We start from the raw sequence: 13,537 nt of genomic DNA on the forward strand, positions 1-13,537 counted from the left end.
TGTACACTCGGGCAGTCCATGCTGGCCGTTGTGTACCAGCGTTGTGTGCAGGCGGTTAGTGTGCGGCTTTCTCTTGACGCTGTTTCTGTTTTTTCTTCACCCCCGGCACGAGCACTGCGTGAGTAGCGGTCGCCGCGGGGTGAGAGAAAGTGTGGAGCCGTGGGGCGCGGCCGGCACAGCTCGCGCACCGTGTCCGGAATGGTTACTGCGAGGCAGGATCAGAGCGTGGTGTGGTGCTGTACCACCTTCGTCGCCAATGTAGTGTCGCTGACACTATGCCAGGCGACCCTGAAATAAATACACAGAGACACGGTAAGTGTTGCTGACTTACGCAAGTCCACGTGCGTATCCGGTGGGCTTGAACACGGCGCACCTTCCTCTCTCCATGCCGTCGTTCGCGCGTGTCCACGCCTCCTTTATTTATACCTCCAGCCCCATAACCGTGGGGCATGCTATGACAACAGATCACACGGGTGAGTCGAATACGGAGTGCTTCAAGATACGGGGACAGGAACCACCCTGCACTTGGATGTGTCCGACGGTCGGTTACGTCACCGACCTACGACACTACAGGCATCTGGGCGGAGTGGTGGCTTAGGCTTATCAAACAAGAGTTTGTGTGGTTTGGGGTCTGTAGGGCTCATCTTGAAGAGTAGAATTGGCCAAGATCCCAACGTGCCCTCACTCAAAACAAAACCGTTCCCTGCTGTACATAAACATCATTCTAGTACATTCTTATCAGCCTAAGCCCTTGGTGTGAAAGAAAACGCAAACATGCAGAATAAAAACATGAGCACATTGTATAATGTGAGCATGGAAAAATACTTGCAGCTTTTAACATGGCGAATGCTAAAATAAAGTCAGTAGGCAAAATGAAGTTGGTGGTCACTAATGTTACTGAGTGCTGCTAGGGTAGGTGCAACGTGGAGTCAGTGGTCAAAACACAATTATCATTACACCATCTCCCCATAGGGTATGGCGTTCATTTGTATACTTGGATGTGCACTCTGGGCATGCAATATTGATATACAGGTGGGGGGGTTTCTGTGTATTCTAGACAAAATTATTTTGCCCACAGTGTATAAAATGACATCCAAGAATTCAATCTGTTTCATACCCACATGATGTGTGAAATGTAGATTATAACTATTGTCATTGAGGTGATTGATCAAAATATTCAACTCTGCGTGTGTGCCAGTCCAGATTACTAAGATGTCGTATATGTACCATCCCCAGTACAAAATGTGTTGCAATGTAACTGGTAGATATTCAGACCATAATTGATATTTTCAAAAAAGTGTGCTTCTCAACCAGGCAGAATCTGACACTGACTTAATTGGGAGATTTGGAGGTCAACGTGTACGAAATGTTGACAAGTAGGGAAATTCATAGATGAAGAAGGGGATAAAATGAGACACTGCCAGAAGAAGCTCTTGACTTTTGTTTTTAGATTGGAATAAATTCAAGATATTCACAACAGTAACTGGTAGCTCAAGTTCCCTGTCCTCCAGGACCTACCGTCCCCCCTTTTCTTATGTAAAATAGTAGAGAGTAAAGGGACTGGGGGTGGAAACGAGTAACTCTGTAGGGGCCACTTCTCAGTTCTGGCCTTAACATGAGACATTTTTAATTTGAAAAAATGCTCTCCTTTGTTTCATGCTCTTTACCCCTATACAATATGAGCAGGTAGAGCAAGCAGAATTTGGGATTAGAATTAGTATGATAATTTGTTTTGGATTATTTGGAAATCTGAAGGAAAGGTATTTCACAGTAAATTCTAGCTATGTATTTTGCAGACACAAGCTTAATCGACAAGTTGCATCAGCTTTACCTAGCCCCACTCACTGTTGTCTTGTGAGCTGTATTTTTTGATTAGACTATATAGGAACTGTGGTAGTGGAACATAAAGCATCCTGGGGAGACATGGGTGTTTTTCTGAGTATGTTGTTGTTCTTTTCTTCATATGTACATGCCGTATTATAGGTGGCAATGTAAAGTGTTGATGTGTTTACTGTGCTAGAAATGTGAAATGCAGATGCGGCAAATTCTCCTTTAAGTTTTAGCTGTTTTACATTTCAGTTACCAAGTATCTGAACATCAGAAAATGTAGGAATAGCTCCACATAAAACGTCATTTAGGCTGGACAGAAAATTAATTGAAAATTGACAATGATACTCGATAAACAATATGTTCGATGGCATCTGTCGCTGTAGATACGCATGTTTTGCATAGCTCGCCATCTGGTGTTGGGTCGGAGTGTTACAAGTTGTTTTTCTTCGAAGAAGTCTTTCGAGTCACGGGACCGAGTGACTCCTCCTTTTGTCTCCATTGCGCATGGGCGTCGACTCCATCTTAGATTGTTTTTTTTCCGCCATCGGGTTCGGACGTGTTCCTGTCGCTCCGAGTTTCGGAACGGAAAGACAGCTAAATTTCGGAAGATTTTCGTCGGTATTGTTGCGTTCGGGATCGGCGTAGTTGGAGTCAACACCGCATCGAAGATCGAAGAGTTCCGGAGCCCTTCGGGGTAGTTTTCGATCCCCCGTCGGGGCCTGCTCGGCCCGACCGCGTGTAGAAGAACGCCGATGGAACGGACCCCGTTCCGTTTCTGTCCCAAATGCCACAAAAAATACCCCTATACAGACCAACACTTGGTCTGTAACCTGTGCCTGTCACCTGAGCACAGTGAAGACACTTGCGAGGCCTGTCGTGCGTTCCGGTCCCGAAAAACACTCCGAGACCGTCGAGCCAGAAGACTTCAAATGGCGTCCACGCCGACAGCCCACCGAGAGTTCGAGGTACAGGAAGAGGAAGAAACCTTTTCGATACACGAATCGGACTCCGAGGAATTCGACGATCCACGAACCGTGAGTAAGACGTCGAAAACCACTCATAAGAAGATTGTCAAGGCCCAGGGGACGCCACTGCCACCAGGCCATGGCTCCACCCATAAATTCGGTGACCGACCGTCGGCACCGAAAAAGGCCCAAACAGTGCCGAGACCGTCCGACTCCGGTCGAGACACCGGCACGCAGCCTTCTCGGGACCGAGAAAGTGCTGGAGACATACATCGACACTGAGATAGCGGTGTAGACACGGCTTGACGCCGAGACAGCGGCACCGATGAAGATCGACGCCGAGATGTTTCGACTCCGAAAAAGAAAAAAGTCACCTCAGAGCCGAAAAAAGATGCAGACAGGATTTTGGTGCCAAAACAACCTGCAACCGACCCATTTTCAGGCTCTTATACAGAAGAGCAATCAATCACCTCCCAAATGCGAAAGCATAGGTTTGAGGAAGACCTGCAATCCACCGATGTAGACCATACGCAGAAACGTATTTTTATACAGCAGGGGACAGGAAAGATAAGCACCCTTCCCCCTATTAGGAGAAAAAGAAGACTGGAATTTCAAACTGACCAAACACCACAAACAAAAATGGTGAAAAAGGTTACTCCGCCACCCTCTCCTCCACCTATAATTCACGTCTCACCAGCACAAACTCCATCACATTCCCCGGCTCACACCACCATGAGCCAAGGTGACCAGGATCAGGACGCATGGGACTTGTACGACGCCCCTGTGTCAGATAACAGTCCGGAGGCATACCCTACAAAGCCATCACCACCAGAAGACAGTACTGCATATTCTCAGGTGGTGGCTAGAGCAGCACAATTCCACAATGTAAGCCTCCACTCAGAACAAGTCGAGGATGACTTTCTATTCAACACCCTCTCCGCCACCCACAGCTCCTACCAAAGCCTGCCTATGCTCCCTGGTATGCTTCGGCACGCAAAAGACATCTTTAAGGAGCCGGTCAAAAGTAGGGCAATCACACCAAGGGTGGAAAAAAAGTATAAAGCGCCTCCTACAGACCCTATTTTCATAACTTCACAGCTGCCACCAGATTCTGTCGTTGTAGGAGCAGCTAGGAAAAGGGCCAACTCCCACACATCTGGGGATGCACCACCCCCAGATAAGGAATGCCGCAAGTTCGATGCAGCTGGAAAGAGAGTCGCAGCACAAGCTGCAAACCAGTGGCGCATCGCTAACTCACAGGCACTACTTGCGCGCTATGACAGAGCCCATTGGGATGAGATGCAACATCTCATTGAACATCTACCCAAAGACCTACAAAAGAGGGCAAAGCAAGTGGTTGAGGAAGGACAGAACATTTCAAACAACCAGATACGCTCCTCCATGGACGCAGCAGACACAGCTGCAAGAACAATAAATACATCTGTGACCATCAGAAGGCATGCATGGCTACGAACGTCTGGGTTTAAACCAGAGATTCAGCAGGCAGTTCTCAATATGCCATTCAACGAAAAAGAACTGTTCGGTCCAGAAGTGGACACGGCGATTGAGAAACTTAAAAAGGACACGGACACTGCTAAAGCCATGGGCGCACTCTACTCCCCGCAGAGCAGAGGAAATTACAGCACCTTCCGCAAAACACCCTTTAGAGGGGGGTTTCGGGGTCAGGCCACACAAGCCAGCACCTCACAGGCAACACCATCCAGTTACCAGGGACAGTACAGGGGAGGCTTTCGGAGCCAATATAGAGGAGGGCAATTCCCTAGGAATAGGGGAAAATTTCAAAGCCCCAAAACCCCTACAACTAAGCAGTGACTCACATGTCACTCACCCCCTCCACACAACACCAGTGGGGGGAAGAATAGGTCATTATTACAAAGCATGGGAGGAAATCACTACAGACACTTGGGTTCTAGCAATTATCCAAAATGGTTATTGCATAGAATTTCTACAATTCCACCCAAACATACCACCAAGAGCACAAAATTTATCAAAACATCATTCCGAGCTCCTGGAGATAGAAGTTCAAGCACTATTGCAAAAGAACGCAATCGAGTTAGTACCAAACACACAAATAAACACAGGAGTTTATTCACTGTAGTTCTTAATACCAAAGAAGGACAAAACGCTAAGACCAATCCTAGACCTAAGAATACTAAACACATACATCAAATCAGACCACTTTCACATGGTCACACTACAAGAAGTGTTACCATTGCTGAAACTACACGACTACATGACAACATTAGACCTCAGACGCGTATTTCCATATACCAATACATCCATCGCACAGGAAATACCTAAGGTTTGTATTCAAAGGAATACACTACCAATTCAAGGTACTGCCTTTCGGTTTAACAACCGCACCAAGAGTCTTTACCAAATGTCTAGCAGTAGTCGCTGCACACATCAGAAGGCAGCAAATACATGTATTCCCGTATCTAGACGACTGGCTAATCAAGACCCTTTCGTTAATAACGTGCTCACACCACACAAATCAAATCATACAAACCCGCTACAAACTAGGGTTCACAGTCAACTTCGCAAAATCCAACATTCTGCCGCGCAAGGTACAACAATACCTAGGAGCCATAATAAACACAACAATAGGAGTAGCCACTCCAAGTCCACAAAGAATTCAAAATTTCAACAACATCATACAACGCATGTATCCAACACAAAAAATACAAGCAAAGATGATATTACAACTCCTAGGCATGATGTCTTCATGCATAGCCATTGTCCCAAACGCAAGACTGCACATGAGGCCCTTACAACAGTGCCTAGCATCACAGTGGTCACAAGCACAGGGTCACCTTACAGATCTGGTGTTAATAGACCGCCAAACTTACCTCTCGCTTCTATGGTGGAACAATATAAATTTAAACAAAGGGCGGCCTTTCCAAGACCCAATGCCACAATACGTAATAACAACAGATGCTTCCATGACAGGGTGGGGAGCCCACCTCGATCAACACAGCATACAAGGACAATGGAACGTACATCAAACAAAACTGCATATAAATCACCTAGAACTGCTAGCAGTTTTTCAGGCACTAAAGGCTTTTCAACCAATAATAGTTCACAAATACATTCTCGTCAAAACAGACAACATGACAACAATGTATTATCTAAACAAACAAGGGGGGACGCACTCAACGCAATTGAGCCTGCTGGCACAAAAGATATGGCGTTAGGCAATTCACAACCAAATTCGCCTAGTAGCACAATTTATCCCAGGAATTCAGAATCAACTCGCAGACAATCTCTCTCGAGATCACCAACAGGTCCACGAATGGGAAATTCACCCCCAAATTCTGAACACTTACTTCACGCTCTGGGGAACACCTCAAATAGACTTGTTTGCGACAAAAGAGAACGCAAAATGCCAAAACTTCGCATCCAGATACCCACACAGGCAGTCCCACAGCAATGCCCTATGGATCAACTGGTCAGGGATATTTGCCTACGCTTTTCCTCCTCTCCCTCTCCTTCCTTATCTGGTAAACAAACTCAGTCAAAACAAACTCAAACTCATATTAATAGCACCAACTTGGGCAAGGCAACCCTGGTACACAACGCTGCTAGACCTATCAGTAGTACCCCACATCAAACTGCCCAACAGGCCGGATCTGTTAACACAACACAACCAAACGATCAGACACCCAGATCCAGCATCGCTGAATCTAGCAATCTGGCTCCTGAAATCCTAGAATTCGGACACTTACAACTTACCCAAGAATGTATGGAAGTCATAAAGCAAGCCAGAAGGCCATCCACCAGGCACTGCTATGCCAGTAAATGGAAGAGGTTTGTTTGCTACTGCCATATTAATCAAATCCAACCATTACACGCAACCCCAAAACATGTAGTGGGTTACTTGCTTCACTTACAAAAATCTAACCTAGCTTTCTCTTCCATTAAAATACACCTTGCAGCAATATCTGCATACCTGCAGCCTACCTATTCAACTTCCCTATATAGGATACCAGTCATTAAAGCATTCATGGAGGGCCTTAAAATAATTATTCTACCAAGAACACCACCTGTTCCTTCATGGAACCTAAATGTTGTCTTAACTAGACTTATGGGTCCACCTTTTGAACCCATGCACTCCTGCGAAATACAGTTCCTAACATGGAAGGTTGCATTTCTCATCGCCATTACTTCTCTAAGAAGAGTAAGCGAGATTCAGGCGTTTACAATACAAGAACCTTTTATACAACTACACAAAAATAAGGTCGTACTAAGGACTAATCCTAAATTTCTACCAAAAGTTATTTCACCGTTCCATCTAAATCAAACAGTGGAACTTCCAGTGTTCTTCCCACAGCCAGATTCCGTAGCTGAGAGGGCACTACATACTTTAGATGTCAAAAGAGCATTAATGTATTACATTGACAGAACAAAGAGCACCAGGAAAACTAAACAGCTATTTATTGCATTCCAAAAACCTCATGCAGGAAACCCAATATCAAAACAAGGTATAGCCAGATGGATAGTTAAATGCATCCAAATCTGCTACCTTAAAGCTAAACGACAACTGCCCATTACACCAAGGGCACACTCAACCAGAAAGAAAGGTGCTACCATGGCCTTTCTAGGAAACATCCCAATGCAAGAAATATGTAAGGCAGCCACATGGTCTACGCCTCACACATTCACCAAGCACTACTGTGTAGACGTGTTATCCGCACAACAAGCCACAGTAGGTCAAGCCGTATTAAGAACATTGTTTCAGACTACTCCCACTCCTACAGGCTGAGCCACCGCTTTGGGGAGATAACTGCTTACTACTCTATGCAAAACATGCGTATCTACAGCGACAGATGCCATCGAACTGAAAATGTCACTTACCCAGTGTACATCTGTTCGTGGCATCAGTTGCTGTAGATTCGCATGTGCCCACCCGCCTCCCCGGGAGCCTGTAGCAGTTCGGAAGGTACCTTCAACTATTTGTATATATATTATTTTAACCTTAAATAGGTACATACTTAGTCACTCCATTGCATGGCCACTATTACTACAATACAACTCCTACCTCACCCTCTGCGGGGAAAAACAATCGAAGATGGAGTCGACGCCCATGCGCAATGGAGACAAAAGGAGGAGTCACTCGGTCCCGTGACTCGAAAGACTTCTTTGAAGAAAAACAACTTGTAACACTCCGACCCAACACCAGATGGCGAGCTATGCAAAACATGCGAATCTACAGCGACTGATGCCACGAACAGATGTACACTGGGTAAGTGACATTTTCATTATAAAGTGTCTTAGCCTGAGTAAAATATGCAGATTTTTATAAAATCATTTTTATTGATACATTTTCAACATTCGTCTATTCATTATTCTACATCTTTTTAAGACTAAACGTTTGCTTTGCCACGTAGGGCGTCTGTGCTTTAATCATTTAACATATGCTTGTGCTGCAATGTAAATCGCAGAAGTTTGGTAGGTGAAATACCACAGTAGAATCAACTTTTAAACCATTTCCATAGTTACTCTTCAAAAACATTTGCGTAGTTCACCCACCCCCATCAGTAAATTTCGGCCAGAGCTGCTTGTCATCAACGCGAATGCACAGTGTTCACTTCTGGGGATTTCAGTCCGAAAGTCTCCCCTTCCTGCCTTCTCAAAACATGTAGAGATACGCAGATTGTCAAATTGTAAACTTGCTTGTGAAAATCATTGCAAAGTAGTTATTGTCGTTGGGGCTAATAACAGAAATTCAGTCTGTTACCAATAATCTAACAAAGTACTTCTCCTTAAGAGTGCTGTTTTTACTCTGTGGTTTAATATTTTATGTGAAATAATTATTACATTTGTTACTGTACTCTGACACAATGAATGTTTCCTCACATTTTCATAGTTAGAAAAAAGAATTGAAGAGCTCACTAAAGAACTTTCCGCTTCTAAAGATAAATTGATTGCTCAAGATGCAGCTGCAAAAAATGCCATTCAGAAGTTGCAGAAGGAGATGTCAGTTCGTATGGACCAGGTAAATGGCCTTGAGTTTCTAACATTGCAAACAACACTGGCATGGCATACTTTTAATAACTGGTGAATTATATGCAGTGATACAAATTTTGACACTGTGCTCAACTGCACGTGTCTGTTTCTAGTGATCGCTCGGCACTTCTGGGTGACTAAAGCAAGTAGTCTTTGCAGAGTAATCTGCTTTCTTGTCAAGGGGAGTTTTACTGTTGTTGCTATGTGAAGCAGAGTTCATTCTATAGAAAACTAACGAGAAAGCAAGAGAGGTTCAGGGCAGGGATACTCTAGTATACTTGTCTGGTACACGTAGTGTAATACGCTGCTTTCTAAGTCCTTCTGTTACAGGTGTCACAATCCTGATCAGGAGGGAATGACGTTTGTGTCCGTCCTGATTTGTACAGTGCCCTTGCATGTGCTTTATTTGCTCCCCCCACGGCTCCCACCACCTTCTCGTCTTACGGTTTTGCTCAGTTATTTATGCAAAAATACAAATTCACTTTGGTCCTAATTACCAGTGGGTCATTGTTTTCTGATCCCTGGATGAATTCCTGTTTGCGCAGGCGTCGCAATTACCAGTTTGGTTGTATTTAATGCATCTGATAGATATCGGATGCAGTAAATGCCTTAACCTTCGTTACATTTCCGCAGGACAAACCTGTGGAAATGTAACAGGGAAAAGCATACAGTATTTACTGTATCATGTGGGTTTTGGTGTGTTAAACACCAAAATTGGTATGTTTTTCCTCAAAAGTCGTGGTCGGCGCTCTTTATCTCACCTGATACATAATTTACTGTGTGGTATCCTTATTTATCGGGTCCTATGAATACCACCTATACTCGGAATCAGGATTATGTATTGCCCATATAACTCTCTCAGCTTACTTGGAGAGAATGTAATTAAGGTTCTAACAAAACAAACGTAGGGACTCTTGGGCATTTGATTAATTATTTTGAGTAACTGGCATCCTTTCACTCCAAGTGCGCACACTGTTACAATTTTAGTGTAAAATGTAGAAAATAAAATTGCAGAATTAAGGACAGTAATAACGTACATTGATAGAAAGTACAGCATAGTAAATTACGAGGATCCCAACATGTCTCACCCCAGCTTATAAACATATTTGCATCAAACGCCGGTCATTCTAGGTGGGGGTCAGTATTAAGTGTTGTAGTTGCATACCTGTATTGTACCTGTACCTGTACTTCATTGATACTTAGCCGGACTAAGCCTGTTTGCATCACGAGGCTAAATTGTGTCAATGCGGCCAAGTTTCGAATCTGAAACCCCTCACTTTCTCGTTGACAGTGCATTGAGGGACTATTTTATACTACTAAAAGTATTGTTTTGGAAAAGGTTACCCTTGTAATTCATAGTGTAAGATAGGAAAAGAAGCTTGTGAATTCGCCTATATATTCATACTAAAACCACTATGATATCAAACTTTGAAATGTGTCCCCTAGAAGCATATGCTTAGAATATACGTTGCATCTAGTACATATTGTTACATGATAATAAGCGTGACTGTATATGAACTAATCATTGATTGCAAATTAATCATTAAATATTTTGCCTGAAGCCATGGTTGGCATATGCACAGTATAAGGGGATAATAGGCATGTACGGCAAAGCATATAACAGTAATTAATATAGGAATGGTTTATATTCTTAAATACAGCAACTTGGGTAAGAGTACAGCCACACTCTGACAAAACAGCCACACTGCCAAAAACCCAACAGGCAAGACAAAAATGACAAAGTGTACGAAAAGTGGATACTGCCCCAAAAGGAGAAGGAGGGAACAGTGACACATGGAACTAAATCATCAAAGACAAAACGACAGTGGTGATGTTGAACTACAGACACCAAACCAGAAAGAACAAGCATTGGTATATCCACTAGCTCTGGCTTGCAATTTGAGCACTGATTAATCCATTTTTTTTAGAACTGCAGTGAAACAAATTACAAAAAAGTGCTTTCTGTATAGTGCATCTATGAGATACAGAATTTAATGTGATGTGTACTTTTGAGACGAAATAGCACACCAAACAGCCACTTGCAAGAGGTGTGAGGGATAATACTCCTGTGGGGCAGCCCTAAAAGCCTATTCTGTGTATTTTAAAACATCGGCCATAGTGTGTATTGCAGACAGCTGCTGTCTCAAGCCACACAGAAGAGCTTTCTAAAAAGAAAATGAATCAACCTGGTTGAGCAAACAAGTATACCCTATCAAATTCTTCTCATTTGACCTTTCTTAATCACTTTGTTTTATTGTCTTAGTGAATAGTGTGTGATGCCGCGTGTAGTCCTATGAGCCTACAACCCTTACCTATTCCACTCTTCATCAGTCTGTTTTCTACGCCGCTTCCTGTGTCACTCATCACGGTTCCCATTGCCTGTACTCCAAGTCTGACTTGTGTTACTCCGCCTTTTTAGTGTCCTTTCTAATTTTACTTTTTTAATGTAATTGCCTCCATCCCCCTGCTCCCTCCCCACCCCCACGCACCCACATCCCCACCCCAAAGCTATGTCAGTACCACCCAATAACGTTTGGCATCAAAGCCTTTACTACCTGTGTTGATTGGTTTCTTCTGTAGGACTGGCACATATAAACAGTGTTTCTTCCCCATTTTAAAAAAAAAACTGCACCCCATACTCTTTCAGCTTTGGATCTTTAATTAATGCAGATGCTTTGAATTATTAACAGTCATGGAGGTGGTAGTTCTCCGACAGGTGTTACAGCAGTATTAAAACACATTCATCCCTTTTGGCACAAATGTATCACTACATCTGCCCCTCTACATGACGGCCAACATTGATTGCTCTTTCTTTACCCTTTAAAGCACTGATCCCCTGCTTCTTTAGAAATTGCTCTCTGATAGATTGACACATTTTGAATCATTAGAACTTACCCAGCTGAGTCGTTTCTCACACCAGTATTAAACACACATTGTTAGTTATTTACACTTTTAGCAAAATAATCTAGCAGAAATTATATATACATAATTGCATTTAAGGTCGTTCTCCGACAAATCAGAGTTCATAACTATAATTTGTTGCTGATCACCTGTGAAAATTACAAATTTAGCCCGAAATCTAGAAGCACATTGTTTTAGTCTCTCCACCTCAAAGCTTGGGGCTGCGGTGTATTTAATGTGGTGGAAAGGTCTAAAATGTAACTCTCCCCACAAGTAACTATATCTCAGATTTTCTACCACATGTTTTATGATTGGAATACTCTCTCAGGGCTCAGCTCTTCTTGTAATTTTCAGTGTATTTCACAAACATAAGATGCTGCAGCAGTTAGTCTTCTTAACAGCTACATGTAGTACAGAAGAGAGACTTTTGGTGTTCCAGCTTGATTTGGCTCTATTGGGGGCTGTCTTTTTCAGTAAGTGGGCCAGGAGAAAGATCTCTGCTACCTGCAGCCTTGACTTTCTAGCTATTTTTTTAAACAATGTTTTACAGTCCTAGACTACGTGGTTTTGGGATGCTTTGTATGTCACTCTTTGTTATGACAAAATTACAATTAACTGCCAAAAAAACATTAAGCAAGAGAACGGGAGCGAGAGTAATACACTAATATTTGAAGTTAGAGGTTCACTGTGTAGAATCAGTAGGGAGAGACCGATTTCAAGACGTTTTCAAGTGGTAAGGGAAGATTTCTCCCTGATGCAAAAAGGGAGTTCCATGCTTCTGAGTGAACGGTATGGAATTTGAAACATAAATAATTATTTGTCTTCCTAAGCCACCATAGATGGAGAGCAGTTCTCCTGAGCAGGGGGTATTATTGTGGTGGATGGCTTGTCAAGCCAGGCAAACGTTTCAATAGAATCTGTATATACGAAAACCTCTTCGGATGTTAAATGTTAGCACAGCTCACCCCTTCTTCTAATGAGCTCCCTTCCTCGTAATGAAATAATCACTCACTCGTAATACTCTACAGTGTACGTTCCATTCCACAGGCAGCCTACTCATGCATGCTTCATCACAGTATATATACAAACACACCTATGCACTACACAGGTTAGCGGGATATTGAAGACTCCCTTATGTCTGTGAAGCTGTGGGAAATTCACAGTGGATTGCACGTAACGTCTCCTGCCTGCTCTAGTCTCTGCAAAACCTCAGTTGTGCTGCCTGGTGGTATAATAAAATAGCAAGGAATCTAAGTCCACCTTCTTGGAATGCAATAACATTAGCTTCATTGGAACTATGTGACACCTCCTTCCTTAAATAGTAGTTGACTGCCTAGTGCAAGAAAAGAATAATAGCATCCAGGATCAGCTGTGGCAGTGCCTAGAATACATACAGCATCTGGGGACAACAGGATACATGCCTGTAGACCTGATTCAGGTTGAGACTTAGTTTTTTTGTAAGCAAGAAATGGCTTTAGTTTGTCTGTCTCCCACCTGAAACTACCTCTGTTTCAATAGAAGTCAAGGGGACATATATTTTCCTGATTATTTTTTTAAAAATCTTTTACTTTCCTCCTCTAAAATGTTGGCATGTATGCAACAGCAAAGTTACCAGTGATGCGGTGTCTGCAATGCGCCGGGGCCCAGAGGTGGGATGGGGCCTAATTATAGCAGCCTCATAAGCCTTGAGAGGGCACCTAATAACCACGCTGGAGTTCCGGAGGTGAACGAGCATTAAAGCTGACTTTAAATCTTATTTTAACCTGTCAAATCTGCTGTACGTTCAAAGACAGGTCAAATGCAACTCTGTTTTT

The 13,537-nt window shown here is 43.2% G+C and overlaps 1 protein-coding gene across 6 annotated transcripts in view; it reads left to right on the plus strand.

The window, feature by feature from the left end:
• The window catches only part of CCDC186 (coiled-coil domain containing 186), a 608,776-nt gene that overhangs the window by 139,760 nt on the left and 455,479 nt on the right, over window positions 1-13,537 (plus strand). For all 6 annotated transcript variants that reach the window (XM_069239313.1, XM_069239317.1, XM_069239318.1 and 3 more), the window contains exon 4: window positions 8,683-8,811. In XM_069239313.1, the coding sequence (XP_069095414.1) occupies window positions 8,683-8,811 (129 nt within the window). The remainder of the gene's footprint in view (window positions 1-8,682; window positions 8,812-13,537) is intronic.

The sequence above is a fragment of the Pleurodeles waltl genome, chromosome 6, assembly GCF_031143425.1.
Source record: "Pleurodeles waltl isolate 20211129_DDA chromosome 6, aPleWal1.hap1.20221129, whole genome shotgun sequence".
NCBI classification, from domain to species: Eukaryota; Metazoa; Chordata; class Amphibia; order Caudata; family Salamandridae; genus Pleurodeles; species Pleurodeles waltl.